This window comes from Peromyscus eremicus, chromosome 14, assembly GCF_949786415.1.
Source record: "Peromyscus eremicus chromosome 14, PerEre_H2_v1, whole genome shotgun sequence".
NCBI lineage: Eukaryota > Metazoa > Chordata > Mammalia > Rodentia > Cricetidae > Peromyscus > Peromyscus eremicus.
This window is the reverse complement of record NC_081430.1, coordinates 12,008,673-12,027,606: the sequence shown is the minus strand read 5'-3', so window position 1 is coordinate 12,027,606 and position 18,934 is coordinate 12,008,673. Positions and strand designations below refer to the sequence as shown.

At 37.0% G+C, this 18,934-nt stretch overlaps 2 protein-coding genes across 5 annotated transcripts in view; one reads left to right on the top strand and one right to left on the bottom strand.

Moving 5' to 3' along the window:
- The window catches only part of Immp2l (inner mitochondrial membrane peptidase subunit 2), an 858,278-nt gene that overhangs the window by 457,762 nt on the left and 381,582 nt on the right, over positions 1 to 18,934 (bottom strand). The window lies entirely within an intron of this gene.
- On the top strand, positions 1,752 to 4,420 carry Lrrn3 (leucine rich repeat neuronal 3). The gene has a single exon (XM_059279983.1). It carries the CDS (start codon positions 1,857 to 1,859, stop codon positions 3,981 to 3,983), a length of 2,127 nt encoding a protein of 708 aa, XP_059135966.1. The 5' UTR covers positions 1,752 to 1,856; the 3' UTR covers positions 3,984 to 4,420.

Sequence of the window (18,934 nt, the reverse complement as noted above, 5' to 3'; positions counted from 1 at the left end):
TTTGTGCAAGTATTAAAATGAATACAAATAAGAGCAGTTAAATTTACTGAAGTTTAAAAATGAACAAATAGGATTGCTTAAATTATATGTAAAATGATGGAAATGTACATTTGTTCATAGAATCCATTCACTGGAATCCAAAATATTTCTTGAGCATGTGCTACATTCCAATTACTATGGTCAGGAACTGAAGACAAAAAGCCAAGCAAATTTCATGTTCTTGAGAAGGTATGACTGGAACCATGAAATGCTGAGAGGCAAGTCAGGCAAGTTATAAGAAAGACAGGCTTCCCAGAGGACACGGGCTTCAAGTGTGAAGAAAACAAGTCCGCTACCTTTGACTCAAGGCAAGCTAGTAGTTAACTTAGAAAAATCACAATTCAATTTTGATAAAATCACATCTCTGAGTGTTAAGGGGGAAAGACAAATTATCTGTGAATTTGAACTGTAAGTGATTTATAGTTTTTGAAACAAGGACTTCTTTATGTAAAATAGGAATATTTCTAAGTCTCCATAGAGAACACGTCTTTGGACGTTTATGTGTGTCAATGAAACATCAACCTTATTCTCACCCAGTTATTCCACTGTAACCATCAACACTGGGAGGCAGCAAACCCAAAATGAAGAGTCTAGACATGCCTGACTATCTAAAATATATGAAGAGAGCAGAGGGAGCTCACCAGCAATCCACCGGGATGGAGTGTAGACCTAACTATTGTGTCTTGTTAAGTAAACTGTACATCAAACTGTAACCTGCTTTTGGAACTCCTTATTTTTCTGTGACAATAATACCAGTGTTCATTTAAAAGAGGAACACCCACTTTACTGATGTAAAACAGTTGCTTTTTAATGTTAGTGGCTGATGGGGTGTAAATTATTCTCAATGATAAACAATCAAATTTTAATCTGAAGTTAATTTTATACAAATATATCTACAGTGAGGTAAATCAGATTGCTTCCAAATCCTGCAACTCTCAAGTCACTTTATGCAAAGCAGCCTCTATAGAGAGGTAGGAAAGAAAGTGCTAAATATCACTGCTGAGCTCATTAGACAATCAGGAACAATGTTGCTCCCAAGTGCTAACTCTGAGGGGTGGAGGAACCACAGGCTTACTATTTGATTACAATAGAACAGTATCGTCTCTATACATCACACAACACAACCCATTAGCCCTGGAAGGCTATTTTATTTTTTCCCTCTAGTTAATTCTTAAAGACAAAGCAAAATATTACTAAAATTGGATGTATATACATAGAATTGAAACAAGTGAAAAATTCTGGAAGCATATCTATTATACTTAATGAAACTTCAGTCTTCTGAAGATCAAATTTCTTAATTCACCTCATGTTGGGGCCAACAATAAGGACAAAGTCTTCAAAATGTACTGAAATAATTAAAACTCTAATAATATTACATATGTGAAATAATTATAGTTATTCAAACATTAATTATGGACTTCCCTCTTGAACTAATTTTTTCTTTCCCTTTGATTGCATTTAGAATAATGCCTCTACAACTGCAAGTACTGGACAGCATGGGATTTGAATTCCATATTTCAAAATAAATGAATTGCTCCATATCCTATGACCATCTATACATACATCATCTTCAAATCGTCCATCAGTACTCTATCACTGAGGAGACAGCAACCATCTTTTCTCCACTATGCATGCCATTTTCGGAAACTACATCTGTGGCACTCATAATTATTTCTACGAAGAAAACACCTATAGTTCTACAGCATTCATCATTTGACAAATGCAAGGACCTCCCTCATCTGTCAGCCTGTGCTGAACTTATTGGCGGTGACTGGAATCCTTAAGGGCCTATTAAATTTCTGGAGACAAAAGCTAAGATGAAGGACATGCCACTCCAAATTCATGTGCTGCTTGGCCTAGCTATCACTACTCTAGTACAAGCTGTAGATAAAAAAGTGGATTGCCCACAATTATGCACATGTGAAATCAGGCCTTGGTTTACGCCCAGATCCATCTATATGGAAGCATCCACAGTAGACTGCAATGATTTAGGGCTTTTAAACTTCCCAGCCAGATTGCCTGCGGACACACAGATTCTGCTCCTACAGACTAACAACATTGCAAGAATTGAACATTCCATAGACTTTCCAGTGAACCTTACTGGCCTGGACTTATCTCAAAACAATCTGTCTTCAGTCACAAATATTAACATACAAAAGATGCCTCAGCTTCTTTCTGTGTACCTAGAGGAAAACAAACTAACTGAGCTGCCTGAAAAAAGTCTCTATGGGCTGGGCAACTTACAAGAACTCTACATTAACCACAATTTGCTTTCTACCATTTCACCCGGAGCCTTTATTGGCCTACATAACCTTCTTCGACTTCATCTCAATTCAAACAGACTGCAGATGATCAACAGTAAGTGGTTTGATGCTCTTCCCAATCTAGAGATTCTGATGATCGGGGACAACCCCATCATCAGAATCAAAGACATGAACTTCCAGCCACTTCTCAATCTTCGCAGCCTGGTTATAGCTGGCATAAACCTCACGGACATACCGGATAATGCCTTGGTTGGGCTGGAAAACTTGGAAAGCATCTCTTTTTACGATAACAGGCTTATTAAGGTACCCCAAGTTGCTCTTCAAAAAGCTGTAAACCTCAAATTTTTGGATCTAAATAAAAATCCTATTAACAGAATACGAAGGGGTGATTTTAGCAATATGCTACATTTGAAGGAGCTGGGGATAAACAACATGCCTGAACTTGTCTCCATTGACAGTCTAGCTGTGGATAACTTGCCAGATTTAAGAAAAATAGAAGCTACTAACAACCCCAGATTGTCTTACATTCACCCCAATGCATTTTTCAGACTCCCCAAGCTCGAATCCCTCATGCTGAACAGCAACGCCCTCAGTGCCCTCTACCATGGTACCGTAGAATCTTTGCCAAACCTCAAGGAAATCAGCATACACAGCAATCCCATCCGGTGCGACTGTGTCATCCGCTGGATTAACATGAACAAAACCAACATTCGATTTATGGAACCGGATTCTCTGTTCTGTGTGGACCCACCTGAATTCCAAGGCCAGAATGTTCGGCAAGTGCATTTCCGGGATATGATGGAAATTTGTCTCCCTCTTATAGCTCCCGAGAGCTTTCCTTCTAGCTTGGATGTAGAGGCTGACAGCTATGTGTCCCTTCACTGCAGAGCTACTGCAGAACCCCAGCCTGAAATCTACTGGATCACACCTTCTGGTAAAAAACTATTGCCAAATACTCTGAGAGAGAAGTTCTATGTTCATTCTGAAGGCACACTAGACATAAGTGGCATAACCCCAAAGGAAGGGGGGTTATACACTTGTATAGCAACTAACCTAGTTGGTGCTGACTTGAAGTCTATTATGATCAAAGTGGGAGGTTCTGTTCCTCAGGATAATAATGGTTCACTGAATATTAAAATAAGAGATATTCAGGCCAATTCCATTCTGTTATCTTGGAAAGCAAGCTCTAAAATTCTCAAATCCAGTGTTAAGTGGACAGCCTTTGTCAAGACTGAAGATTCTCATGCTGCCCAAAGTGCTCGAATACCATCTGATGTCAAGGTATACAATCTTACTCATCTGAAACCATCTACTGAGTATAGAATTTGTATTGATATTCCCACCATCTACCAGAAAAGCAGAAAACAATGTGTGAATGTCACCACAAAAAGTTTGGACCGTGATGGAAAAGAATATGGAAAGAGTCACACAGCGTTTATGGCCTGCCTTGGAGGGCTTTTGGGGATTATTGGCATCATGTGTCTACTCAGCTGCATCTCACAAGAAATGAACTGTAAGGGTGAACAACACAGTTATCCGAGGAATTACTTTCACAAACCAACTTTGGCACTGAGTGAGCTTTACCCCCCTCTGATCAACCTCTGGGAATCAGGCAAAGAAAAAAGTGCACCCTTGGAAGTAAAAACGACCATTATAGGTGTGCCAACAAACATGTCCTAAAAACAACCAACCAAACCTACTTCAAAGAAAAGCTCAAGACTGCAGTAGTGCTGAAGGAAAAAAAAAGGCACAGAAAAACAAACAACAACAAAAACAGGCAGAGGAATGTTACTTTCTGGAAGGAAGACTCAGCTTCACCAATGCTGCTCCCGGCCAATGAAAACGTGAAAGTTCAGCATTTTAATTGACTGGCTTCAAAGGGTACTGTGGCAACCAAATAAAACAATTCCATTTTCTAGAACTTTCATGTAACTTTTATGTCAGGACTACAGTTAATGTGAACAAAAACATTTCTGTATTTTTTTTAAGTGTAGAAGAGTAGTTGAACTGAGCAATACCTCCTCCTGTGTTGTATTACACGTTAGCCACGAGTTTTTGCAGTGACCAGATAAACTTGAATTGACACGTGGTGTAAGGAAAAGGACAAATTCTAGAGAGTAGACACAGTGAGTATGTGGACCTCTTTTATAAGGAAAAATACATTTTGGATTCAAATCAATTGCTTTTGTCTTGTTTTTGTTTCTAAATAAAGAATAATTTCTGGGAACTGTCATTTGATTACAAGTCATTTAAATGCCAGTGTTTTTGATGGTGTCTTCTACAGTCACATTTGGAATGTTAGGAGTGAGACTTTTCTTGGGTTTCGTATCTACATTTTTCTGATATGCAAAATGGATTGTAGACAGCATTTTACCAATATTAAAAGGTTATAACATTATACTTAAACTTGAATTATTAATTAAAATAAATCCTCCAGGAAATTATGAATTCATTTAAGGATTTTTTTTTTTCAAACAAGGAGCTTTTGGAAAAGCATTTAATTATTAGGTTCAAATGATGTAAATCCAATACTGGAGTAAGTCAAGGCCTAATTTCAATAATGAATGGATCAGCTGGAATTTGCTGCTTTGCAAAAACGTTTGCCCCATTTCAGTAGGACTTATTTATCTAAGTGTATTTTCACATCTCTTTGAGATTTTAAATAACGAGCTTCAGTGATGTAACAGATAATTTAATAACCTCCTACACCCCAGACACAGTAAGGAAATCACATGTTCCATTTTAAGAGCAGGGTTGTAGAATTTCACTATAAAATATAAGTAGGTAACAAAACTTTGTAAGGCTCAACTTTTGGAAACTCTATTTCAGTTTAAAAACAATATAATCCAAATGATTCACTAAAATAAAATGCAGTCTAGGTTTAGAAACAGCATCTAACTATGCAAACCAAACTAACTTCAAACTTGCTATGTAGCACAGGGTGGCACTGAACTCATGGTTCCCTTGCCAGAAACCCCAAAGGCGGAGATTACAGGTGTATAATAGCAATAAAAAAAGATCAGGAAACTGTTTCTGAAAGTGACTTAGGGTAAAATACAACAATAAAGTATAATCCACTAAGACTGTATATAACATGTCTAAAAACACAGGTTAAAATGATTTCAGATTACAAAATGAAAATACTATTTTAAAATCCTTCATATGAAGTGAAAGAATTTTACTTGAAAAATTAACAGAAAATTAGTGAGATTGAGAGTTTTAGTCATTTTACAAGTAAAAACAGTTCCTGCAAAAACAAGTGCATTTTTGGGCAAAGAAAATATTCTAAAATATAAACACTGATCTTAAATAAAAAGTCATAGTTTTAAAAGGAAAATTGCTTTTCTCTCCAATTAGGAGTTCCTGTATTAATAACTGTTCTGCTGTTCTTAATCAAATATTTAACATTTTGCAGTAACTGAGTGCATATTATCAGCACGTCACCAGCCTGTAAGCATTCCCAGCATGGCAGCCATATCAATTTATTTGTTGATATTAGACATTTCCTTTGTGTTAGCATTGACAGTTTCTAATTAAATCCTAGCTGGTTTTGACAATGTGGAAGGTAATTGCTATGAACTCTTTGAAATGAAAGGACAAGTTGTGTTAATTTCAACAAAACGAAAATATGGAACTTGTTAATTCAATGTGTTTCCCAAGTACAAATTTTACAACCTGATGAATCGCTATCACACAGAAGCTGACATTAGAATTCATCAGTAAGACATGCTCATAGATCATGAGAGGCTTCAGCACCACGGATAGAGCTCCGTGAGGCTCAGCTATTTATCAAAAACTTAGGAGCTGAGATATGACCTATTAGGATGCAGTTACTATATAGGTCAGCAAGAAATTAAGCATGTATTTTCTGTTTCTTTTATATTTACCTTCATGAGGAACCATCACAGCCATATCTAAAGCTTACAATGCATTTCAATCTACATGTTTTCTTTTAAATTTATTATGAAATAAACCCAATTAATAAATAGTATAGGCAAAAAAAAAAAAAAACGAACTTTTTGTCACCAACAAATCAAGGAAGGTACTTAAAGCGTGCTATGATTTTATTTAAGTCTTAATCCAATGTATCAGCAAGGAAGAAAATAATTTTCCTTCAGTAATGAGAACAGTATTTAATATTCCCTATACAACTTCCCAAACAATCACAAAATCATATGAGCATTAGTCAAATGACTCACATATAATTTACAGGTGAACTGCACCATATACAATCACCTGTTGTAATGAAGTTTACCTAAGAAAAAGGAAATTCTGAAGCTCATACCTCCACAAATACCACTTGACGTACCTACCTATATGGAGAAAAGCAATCTCTCACAAACATTATTTGAAAAGAATGACATAATCTCCCATTTTTTAGTACAAACCAAACTCAAGATTTTTTTAAAAAGAAGCATGCTAGAACAATAAAAAACCACAGTCATGATTGTGTAAGGAAGTTTTGATTACACTGCATATACAAAACTGGAGCTGACATAAAGATGAAGATTTCCCAGGAACTAACAATATTCTAGCTGTCCTGATATCAGAGTACCATGCCTCATGTATGCCAAGATGCTGATGCAAATGAACTCCATGTGCTCTCAGCTGAATCTATGTGTGACACATACAACTCCAGATAGTCTATGATTTTGAAGGGATAATAAATATTACTAGTGGACTATTACACTATGCTTTTTATCATTATCTCAGAGTGCAATCCTCTACCTATTAAAAAGTTAACTATAAATGGTATGGCATGTTATGATGGTGACAGCCACTTACACCCCATTTATTGTGTCTCCTAACTATAAGCAATTGATGTGCACTGTTGGTTTATGGAAGGGCACTCTATGATGCCCACACCGTGATGACATCAACTCAGCATGCAGTTTCACAATGTAAACTATCATCAAGAGACACATGACTGTATGGAAAAGCAATATAAAGATAAACACTACTAACAAAGTCAAGAACCTATAATGCATATTGAAGTTTTGATATGTTACGAGTTCCCAGAAAGAATGAAATGGAGTTTTGAGGTAGTCAGACAGACAGACAGATGGATGGATATATAGAGATATATATGTATTATAACTATATAAATTGAGATTTTATTCTATTCACACAGCAAAATTTTATTCAAACAATGAATCAGAATAAACTTAAAATGATAATTGTTCAGAATATTCATTTATCTACATTTTGTGTATTCTCAGGAAATACTTACTGCATGGCTATTAATCTCAGGAAAACCACTGAACAGGAATAATTCCCCTGAACAGAGAGATTTATATTCTACATTTTGTCTATCAAGTTTTCACAAATATTTATCAACTGTGATACTTAGTGGCATCACACATTGGTTTGTAACTTTACATACCCACACTACTCAGAAATCATCAAACTTTTAAGCTCAAAATATCTTACTTATAGAAATATGTTAACACAGAAACTTTTAAAAATATATTACTCATTTTATTCTCTTTATTATTAAAACTATTCTAATACTATCTTTAGAGTGATTAAATAGAAAATCCTATCTATTTACCGTAGATTCTTTCTAACTACAGAAACATGGATTTTTTTTTTATATAAACAGGAAGAGTTTGTTCATCCTGGCAAATGAGAAATTAAACTCAAGAAAGTAATTTAGCACTGACCAAATGCTTATATCTCTTACAAGGAGAGACATCTGGTTCTTAAAAGATCTTTCAATGAATGATCCAGAGAAAAAAATTGAATTCCTTCTATTAACATGTCAGATAAAATATTCAGAACTTTAATTTCTGGAAATTACAAAATTAACAATAAAACACCAAAGTTTAAAGGTGTAAGTTTGCTATACAAGGGAGAGATTCCAATAAAACTTCCCTACACCTGTTATAAAAAGCAGCAAAAACCTCTAATTGTATTTATCACTGTTAGAGACATCTTGCTCTTCATTCCAATGCTGAATTTTCTAGAAAATATAGAATAATTAATAGGAACTAATTTCTGTACTAGAATTTCCCTGACATAACAACATATTTTTCATTTCCTAAGATAATGGTATTTGTAGATGTCACAATACCTTATGTGTTTGTCTTTTCTCACTGATGTATCATAGCATTATGTGACCATGGTAAAGAACAATCAATTTCTCATTAAAACATACAGTAAAGTTCTGAGATTATCAATTAAAAAATCCAGTCAAACTGCTCATGTATAGCATTTAATAATCTCTGATACAAATAATGGAGTAAGCTTGGGGCATAACTTGACCTTCATAATCCTCACATTGAGAGAATCAGAGTGTAGTATAAATACCTCCATGGTATTTGGGTTATCCGTCTCCAAGCTGGGAGATACAAAATTGGTTCGTAAACTATCAGAAGTAACATTGTTAAAATAGTGCAACTAAAAATACCAAAACAATTCTTCAAAAGTATATGATACGATATTAACATTTATTATCAGGACTGAATTAAGGTCAGAAACTTACAATAAATGTATCCTTAATAGCTATAAAGAACAAAATACAGGCAATAAGCAAAAGTTCCTATCTATAGAGCACAGAGACACTAGCCTTCTCACTCTTGTTTGCTACTCAGTTGATCAATGAACTAGCACTTTAGTACCTAATGTTTGAAAGAAGAACACTTATTTTATGAGGATTCCAAAACCTGTTTTAATTCCATAGTATCAGCAAAACAATTGAGGTTAGTGTGTACAATACAGCACAGCCTCCCAATCTCTCAAAAAGCATAAACCGTAAGAAACAAAAGCCTCACTTCTTTCTGATAGTAACATTTATCTGGATAACCAATAAAAATTAAGTAATTAGAGCATAAAATGAGCTATATTAAAAAAACTATTTGGGGCAGACGAGATTAGAATTCCTTCCAATGGATCATATAAGCCTCAACCCAGAATTGTTCCTGAGTAACTAGTTAATAGTTCAGATATTTTCCTGTAATTGATAAAACATCATTTCAAAAATGTTACTAGCACTTGCAAAAATACACATTCATATCAATGTGGGAAGAAGGAAAAAAACAAGGAAACATTTATCAACACTGAATGTCAGGCTCAAAATGGACAATGGCTTTTAGGAAGTTTCACCAGGCTTAAAAAAAGAACATGAGAAAAATGAACATAAGTAGGAGCCAAGAATATGATAGACACTTCTTTCTACTTCTCCCTTTTTCTCTCACTTGCCCACTCTCAAGAAACCATTTGAATTCATTTATATAAAATCAATCTTTTGTATATTTGTGCAGGTAACTAATACACTCATGGAATGCCCAGAAAAGCAGCATTTGTATTCCCACTTTGTATTCCAGGTTACCATATAACTATGACTATAGTGTCAAAGAAGTTATGTAGTTTTTTGTCCTCCTAAATAGAATGGGAAACATAAAAACAAAAAGGTCCACCTAAGCATGCTATCGTCCAGAAAATGGGTGATGTGGTGGATGGAGACATATCAACATCAAGAGACATGGAGATGTAGCTCAATGGCACAGCACTTGCCTAGCATGAAGTAGGTCCCAATCAGTACCATAAAAACTGGAATAATTAGAACTTTTAATTATTATTAACATCTAACTAACTCAATCAATAGGTTCTTTAAAATATTCCAATCTCAGTTTTGCATCAGAACTTAGGGACAAAGTTCACTGGATTTCTTTACTACTTCCCAAAGACAAACACTAGTGAAAAAAAAAATTCTATGCACACTGTTAAATTTAAATAGGATTATTTGCCAAGTACTCAGTAGGTACACAGTCAGGGCCTATTAGAATACTTTTCTTTCTGTAATTATTCCCATGTCCACCTAATAGTACTCATCTCTCAAATACAATTCTACTAGCTGTGAGTGCAGGATGATAAGTCACCAGCTAAATGTGCTTTCCAATTCTCAGATTACAATCACCTCCAAAACAATCTCTCTTGGAAGGCAGCTTCTTGGTTAAAAAAAAAATGGTGTCAGGACCAAGCCCCTTCCCCCTGCATCAAGGGTGAGCAACACACCTAAACATAGGCAATGGGCTCCAGAAAGCCAGCTCATGCACCAGGGATGGATCCTGATGGTCCTGCCCCAACTGAATGTACCAGGCTTTGCTGACTCCTCATGGGAGCCCTTACATTTTTGGATGAGGGGATGTGGAATGGGCTAGGGAATGGGGGTGGCTAGGGGGGGAGTGGGAGGAGGGAAGAGAGGGGATCTGTGGTTGGTACTTAAAATGAGTAAAAAAAAAAAAATTTAAATAAAAAAAATGTGGTGGTGGTGCGCACGCCTTTAATCCCAACACTTCTGAGGCAGAAGCAGGGGGATCTCTGGGAGCTTGAGATCGGCCTAGGCTACAGAGCTAGGTCTAGGACAGCCAAGGCTACACAAAGAAATCCTATCTTGAAAAAACAAACAATCAACCAAAAAATGCTGAGAAAAGAAAAAGAAAGTCCTTCCAGTTTTCTACCTGCAGGCAGATCTTTGACTACGAGTCAAGGAACACGGCAACACCGACAGCTTAGGGCTGGAAAGCACTGCTCAGGCCTCTGGTATTGCTAGCGACTTACTAGTCCACAGTAACCTCCCGGCTCTCAGGAGAGCACATTGATGAACTCCACGCTGTAGTTCGAGAGAACACTATTATTTAATGCACTTCAGATGACACAGATTGTTTAGTGATAAATGGAACAGCACAAACTTAAATAAAAACAAACGTATCCATGTGATTACAACCTGCAGGTGACCATTTAATAGGAAGTTAGTCATCCAAATTTGCCAGTCAAACAAATATTTTCCTAAATAAAGACATCCCATTACATTAAGCTGGAATGGGAGGATAATTTTACTTCTACAAAGGTTCTCAGTATTCAGTAATTATTCACTACAAATGCTTGAAAGTGACTATGCTCAGAACTTTTCTAACTCTCAATGACTTCTTTCCCCCTGGGTTTATGTCACTGTCCTTGTCTTTCCCGTGACCTGTGGATATTGTGGAGCTCCTCCTAAGAAGCTGATTTGGAAACTGGTAGCAGCAGTGTATTGTAAAACTTCATTTGTAAAGTATCATATAAAAACATGCGTTTCATGATGGGATTTTCATACATGCTTAGCTTTGCTTGATCTCCCCCACACCTACTAAGCAAATATTTTAGGCCGAAACACAAATCACGGTCCATGTCACCTGCATATCCATTCACTATTTACTGGGATATATGTACTAGAAATAACATCAACTACTAGGCATTCAGAGTAATGCCATGGCAAATCCTTTGGCATAGAAAAACTTCTAATAAAAAAAAAATACTAACAAATTAATCTGTAAGGTTCCATACATAAAAAATAGTATCATAATAATTACTAAAGTCATAGGAACAGCTAATACATATTTAGGAGCACAAAGCATCCTAAAGGAGTCTCAAAGGCTTCAAATATATATTGCTTTATATAATAACCCACCTAGAGAAACAAGTAGATTAGACATGGCTTGGAAGTAGTAACAGGCCAAAATATTTAAAAAGCATCAGAATATTGAGTGATTGGGACAAAGTTCTAAAGGAAGAAATAGCAAGAACCAATGGAGGCAAGTCACAGAGACACAAGTAGCCAGAGTGAAACTGTCATCCCAGGGGGAAAGGATGCCAAGTTAAGAACATCATGACTACTTTATAAAGACACAAAACCTCCTTAGGTTTTTCCTAATCTGATACCACATAAAAACATGCCCACATGCACATCCTCAGGTGCTAGCTGCAATCTTCTGTGTTAGGACAGACCAGAATTTCAGTATAAACTGATTTCAATTTGTTTTCAAAGTACATCCTCCTTAAAATTATACAAGCGCCAAATGTCCCTGTGGCTTTCCATTGCCTCTACAAAGGCAAATAGGTGAAATAGGACCCAGAAATTCTGGGTAATTTTGTACATAAAAATTCAAATATAATGTAAATTTGTGGCATATGGCTTTGAATGTAAGCCTGACATAATTCTATTTCCACTACCAATTGGATTTCTCTTTTAAATTTTCACAAATATGTTACATGGGGCTTAGTAAGTATGTGAGTCTAAAAACAGACACAGGCAAAGATTCATGCAGCATTTCAATTCTTTGCACTATATTTTGTGATGTATCAGTTATAACTACCGGAGTAACAATAGGTATCATTCTCTTCAGATTCTACTGTGTCTAGTTAGTGCACTTAACTCACACTATCTTAACATGCACAGAATGTATGTAGCTAGACATGTAACTGGACACCCACATCTTCTAGGCTTGTTGGACACGTTCTTGGTTAAGAAGCAGCTCATCTAATATTCAGATACTGAATGCAGAGTTTCCTAAACTCTCATCTTGCAGCCCCTTCCACCCGAGATATTTTTGCCTAACCCAGAGAACATGGGTCTATAAAAAAAAGACATACAAATAAAACATTTCCTGATAAGCATAAGGAATTTATCTTAAACAATTCCTTGGTATGTATACATCTTTTCCATTTAGGAAAGATAAAATATTTGCATACTAATGAGGTGGGTATGATTGCTCACTTTTATATAACTTACACAACACATATTTTAAAATGACTAATACTGTAAGACACAGCATCTTCAACATTTTTCAGCAGTCATCAATATTTTGATTTTGTAATTGTCAATACTGAGAATTCTACTTCACATAAACACATAGCACAAAAAGGCAGAAGTATGTCTATGGCCAAGTTAGAGATTGTGCAAATTCAGCCCTAATCTTAAAATAAAATTCATTTAATGACATTTTATGTAACTTAAGTCAACAACTCAGATGGCAATTTTTATAATCAAGCATTCCAATGCAATATAGTCCAAAGATATATTTATATACTGAAGGATGATGGTAAAGTGATACTGAAATTATTTGTTTTTATAATGAAACCATTTTGCTTTTATACAGTGTATAGCATACAATAGTTTTAATCTGAGCTAAGGTGCTTCAGGCAATGTGAACTGGATTCCACAGAGTGCATTCTGTGTACTGGTAATAAAGCTAAAAGAAGCACCAAAGGTGATGACTGCCAGAGCACCCTGAACTCACTTGGAATGTGGTTTTGAATTCATTTGTGATCATTGCTCATTCATAAAAGTTGTACTCCTCACAAAGTTTTGTGACCCCCCACATTCATTTATCCAATTTCCACATGAGGTTCTGACCAAGAGTTCAAGAAGCTGCAGGTTGGGGCTGGAAAGTTGGCTTAGAAGTTAAGAGCACTGGCTTCTCTTCCAGAGGACCTGGGTTCAATGCCCTAGCACCATCTCTAACTCGTTTCAGAAGATCCAACCTCCACTCTGGCTTCCAGAGGTTCTCTACATGGACATGGTGTACAGGACATATACGCAGGCAAAACACCTATATACATGAAACAAAAGCAAATAAATATAAAAAGGAAAAATTTTTAAAAAGAATCTGGGGTCTAAAATATAAGGAGATTGTTAAAGAAGTTTATTACATCATAGCAATTTAATTCTTAGTGCTAAAGATACAATTTAAACTATTGGGTTATTTCTTCTATTCTGGAAAGCAAAATACTGAAGATAATTTTGCTGTTCATTTTTCTCAAAAGTGTTTTAGGAAACTGTGATATTAATATATTAACATAGTAATTTCAGTTCGTTAATAATATTTCTTTTGGAAACTTTTCTGAGAATTTTCACCTGAAGTGAAGGACAAAATTCCCAACAGAAAAATAAATTTGGCAAATCAGATACATTTTCCTCCATATTTGAATCCTGGCAGCTTAGTATCTGGTACCTGGAGCCAGATCCCGAGTTTACTGAAGAATACGTTAAGTTGCCATGGCTCGTGGAGCTGTTCCACTCACTAAGGCAGAGGTGACAGAAAAGAGTCACACAGCATCAACAACATCTCAATGCAACAAAAGACCAGGCTGTTTTATTTATAAGAGAAAACCTACCCAACATGAGGCCGTATTGCTCAAGCCGACAGTTTCTCATCGCACTACTCAGGACACCAACCAAAATGTGTGCACGTCACTTGTCAGAAAATGTCATCTCATTATAAAAAATTTTTTTAAAAAGTCTAGTTTTAGCTACACTGAAATCAGACCATATAAAATACTTGTGATACCAGTAGTCTATGAGTGGGGTGGGGAGAAGCTTCTGAGATCCAGGCTGTACTAGAATGTGTCAACCTCCTGCCTCCGCCACTAATGTTTTGGAACTACAGTTATATGCCACTTAAACACCTGGGCTGCAGTGGGCTCTCTTGAACTTAGAGTCCCAAGTCTATTAACATAATGTTACATTATTCTTTTCAAATATATTACTTAAGGACCAGGCATGATAAAATAGTTCTTTAAGCCCAGTACTTAGGAGGCAGAGGCAGGAAGATCTCTTTGAGTTCTAGGCCAGCTGAACTATAATAGCAAATTCCAGATAAGCCATAGATATACAATAAGACTCTATCTCAAAAAAAAATTTTAAAATACAAAACAAGTTCGGCATTACTGTACCTTAATATGTTACTGCAAAAGAAATAGATGATTAATACACAAATTAACTACAAAAAGGAACACTGAAGCCCAATGTCAGCTTATAAAAGCCTGTCATTCTAGCTATTCTTTTTTTTTTTTTAAACTGGCAATAATTTGTCAGAAGAAGATCGCTGGTGGAAATATAAATCAGTACATTTATAGAAAATAGTATGGAGTGTCCAGAAATAGTCACTTCTGCAACCACCATAGGATCCAGCTGTGCCTGGTTCCTACTGAAAGGAAACCAAGAAAATCTTTAAGAAGATGCAGACATACCTATGCTTAACTGCAGCACCATCCACCAGAGACAAGCCAGTCAATTGAGGTGCTTATCACCACAACAGATGGATCAGGAAAACATGATACACACACACACACACACACACACACACACACACACACACACACACACACACACACACAGAATTGTTCTCCTACAAAGAAAAATGGGATTGTGTCCTTTGCAGAAAAATGGACAGAACTAGAAGTTACAAAGTTATGTGAAATGAGGGAGACACACCAGTTTCATGTGCTTTCTTTCAGATATGGAAAGTAGGATTTTTTTTTAGAGGTGTTATAAAAATAGTAGCAGAGGGACTACTAAGAAAGGTTCAGGTGGCCAGAGGAGGGGTACGAGAGGGTAAGACGAGGTAGTTGGGATGGTGGAAAGGATCCAAGTATGATATATGTATGTGTGGAAATATCCACGAGAAGCCCACTGGCAGGTGCAATCAAAATGCAGCAATTACAGTTTTTAAAAGTCTGCTACTCTGCCTCTGTCAAAATTTATACTACTCTCTCTCCACTATTTTCATTCAACACAAATTAAAGCTTCCCACACTTTCCAAGAGGCATAAAAGCATCCAACTTCCAAATGAATGGAGACCCGAGTGCTCCAGTTTAGCCCCCAATGCCCTGGTGGTGTGAGCAGCAGCTCTCACCCTCCCTAGCTGGTCAGGCTGCCGACATCAGTCTAGGACGGAATTCTACGAAAAAACGGGTTTTGCCCTCTCATTCCGAGCTATCTGTTTTCTCTAATCTGAATTTGTTCTTTCTAGAGCAAACAGAGAACAAATCTAACCTCTACCCACGGGGCAGCCCTACAAAGTGCTGACTATGCTGTCCTGTCCCTAACTTCTCTTTACTCCACAGCCTTAAAACAACTCATGATTTGTGGATGTGATCCAAGACACAAGCCTGTCTTAAAATGAGTCAGAAACTGAAGGCAGTCCCCTGAACTACAGTCCTGCACTATTGTGAAAGGGAAGCAGGACAACTCTGGACAGTCAAGGATATTTAATTCTACCTGATGCCACATAAGGAGACTTAAGGATTGCCCAGAGTCCGGGGAAGATGCTACGTCCAGCATAGGTTATCTTAACACTATGCTCTTATGTCTGTTAACTTTATTTCTCTAAGACAAAATTAGCACCTTCAGGCATTCAGGGAAGGAATAAATCTAGATACACCAAGCTCTTTGTCTGTCTACTTTATTTCTGTGGGATGAAATCCTGTCTACATAGCTTCAGTTCCATCCCGACAATCAGTTCTTCTTTGTCCCCTCTTTTAATGCTCTCTCATAGTCCTGCTAACAACTAAGCTCTTATGCTTCCCGCCTCATCTTCGTCTTCTGTTTCTTTACCCTCCATCTCTACTTGCTCTCTACTCCTGGCTCTGATGAACTCTACAAGAGTACTGCCTTACCATCTACTAGACCTCTGTGTTCTTCTCTTCTCCCTGGCCATGCCTTTCTGTCTGATCTCTACAGAAATCCCCTGTTTTTTCTTCCCCTGGCCATGTGGTTCTCTGCCTCCTCAGGAATGTTGCTCCACCCTACCTTCCACCTTGATATGTAAAACCTCTTTTGTTCTCAGTCAGTTGCTCTGGAGAGTCACTAGGCCTCAAGGCAAGAGAAGAGTAGGAGCTTCATTAGCACAAGAAACAAAGTTATGTGTCTCCAGTCAGCTTGTCTCCTAGGCTCAGCAGGGAGTTAGTTATCTAAAAGTTAGGCAGGTCTGAGGTGCTGAACTGTTAGCCAAATGGTCTGGGAATATTTGGGCAAGCAAGAATTTCATAGCAGAAGACAGCTGGAATATTAAAGGCTGGATAGCACCAAATATTCATAATAAATGGCTTGCCTTTTGACAGACCCTTGGCAGGTCAAAGTATAGCTTTAATACACAGCTGAATCGGGGGCTGGAGAGATGGCTCAGCGGTTAAGAGCACTGACTGTTCTTCCAGAGGTCCTGAGTTCAATCCCAGCAACCACATGGTGGCTCACAACCATCTGTAATGAGATCTGGTACCCTCTTCTGGCCTGTAGGTATACATGTAGACAAAATACTGTATACATAATAAATAAATAAATTTAAAAAAAAATACACAGCTGAATCTCTAAGATATATTCTTGTGGCTTGCCACAAGACTAATCAGCTTCACTAGCACTAGAATCCAGTAAATGCTAAGAATCAGGATAAACCTTGGTATGAGGAAAATGCATTTAAACGCTATGAGGAAGATGTTCTCAAGGACCAAGTCTTATATTATAGGTGAGTAACTCGGTGAAGGAAGTTAAAATAGCTTATCAGAAAAGTAGAAACAAGTTCTTATTCACAACAATGAGAGGGTTTGTTCTTCACACAGAAGCAAATTAACAGGTGTTGACTTTTTAACACCTACTGAAATCCTTAAAATCTGTCACTTACAGCTCCCTTCACCTAATTAAAGGCTCCCCTTTCCCATTCTTCCCTTCATAAAACCTGTATGGAGGCAGGGGTGAGGCACAGGAGAGGATGGAGGGAAGAAAAAGAGGAGGAAATGAGGTCATTATATTTTAATTAAAAATAAAATAAATGTGAGAAGTTTTCTCATGTGTAGTAATGACAAATTAATACAGATTTGCCTAGACAAAGCCACTCAGGAGAGAACAGGGAATGGCAGTGTGGTGACTCAACCAGCACTACCAATCAACTAGTACTCTGTTTGGTTTGGGGCTTTGCTGAGGATTAAGACATGGCACTGAGAATATTATATTCTAATGCTGAACTTATTAGTAGAAGGTGCACAATTCCAGCTAGAAACCTCTTTGATTGATGACATACTTCCCCAAGTGGAGCCTGGCACCATCTAACACCTGCAAACAGCTGCGGACAATTCCGCCTCGTGCATGCCATTGCCACTAGAGAAGCAAACTAGTCAAAAGCAGGCCTGGTCACCACACATCCTGGGTATTTTATTATTCAACCTGCTGACCAGCCAAATCCACAATGACATATGAGGCCTTCTGGGAAGGAGAATATAAATTAGAATAATTAAAGCTTGAATTTGTTTTGACATTTGACTTGCAAATGTTTTTAATCTATATCTCACATTAAATAAACATAGCACATTGCAACCCACATACATTTCATGAAAATAATTTATCCTTATTCTACACAAGGAATGCTAATGATTCATACTCTTATTCTCCCCAACTATGGTTCTCTCTGTCTCTCTCTGTCTCTGTTTCTCTCTGTGTGTGTCTCTCTCTATCTGTCTCTCTCTCTCTCTCTCTCTCTCTCTCTCTCTCTCTCTCTCTCTCTCTCCCCAACCATCATGCCAGAACAATAGGTTTCATTAACCCTTAAGAAGTCATAGCAGCAAATAGAACACAGTGAGCATCTACTGTTACAATTATGGTAAGAAATAGACCCAAAGCCAGAAATCAATGGTGGAACTGTCATTTAGCTATTTTTATGGCAGTTAATTCAAAGGTTAATATTGTTTCTATTAACTGCAGGGAAAATAAAAGAAACCATGGTACAGCAGTGTGAAGAGGTATTGTAGGAAAGGAAAGGGAAAAGTGAGCTAGTTACATAAAGACCTCATGAGCTAGGGAAATGGCTCAGTCAACGATACACTTGATGCACCAGCATGAGGACTTGAGTTTAATCTAGCATTCATTTTCGTGACGTGTCCACTAAAGAAGACAATCAGGCACAGGTTTAAGCCAATAGGATGTCATTATTAGCCAGTCAGTGACTTTAGGACCCAAGTACAGTTGCAAGCCTTTCTTAGGGTGAGCATCTAAGCAGAAAAATCACATCCTGAGTTGACACACCTCAGTTAGTAACAAC

Excerpts from the sequence above, each read along its gene's own strand:
- Lrrn3 (XM_059279983.1), top strand. The coding sequence starts at position 1,857 with ATGAAGGACATGCCACTCCAAATTCATGTGCTGCTTGGCCTAGCTATC.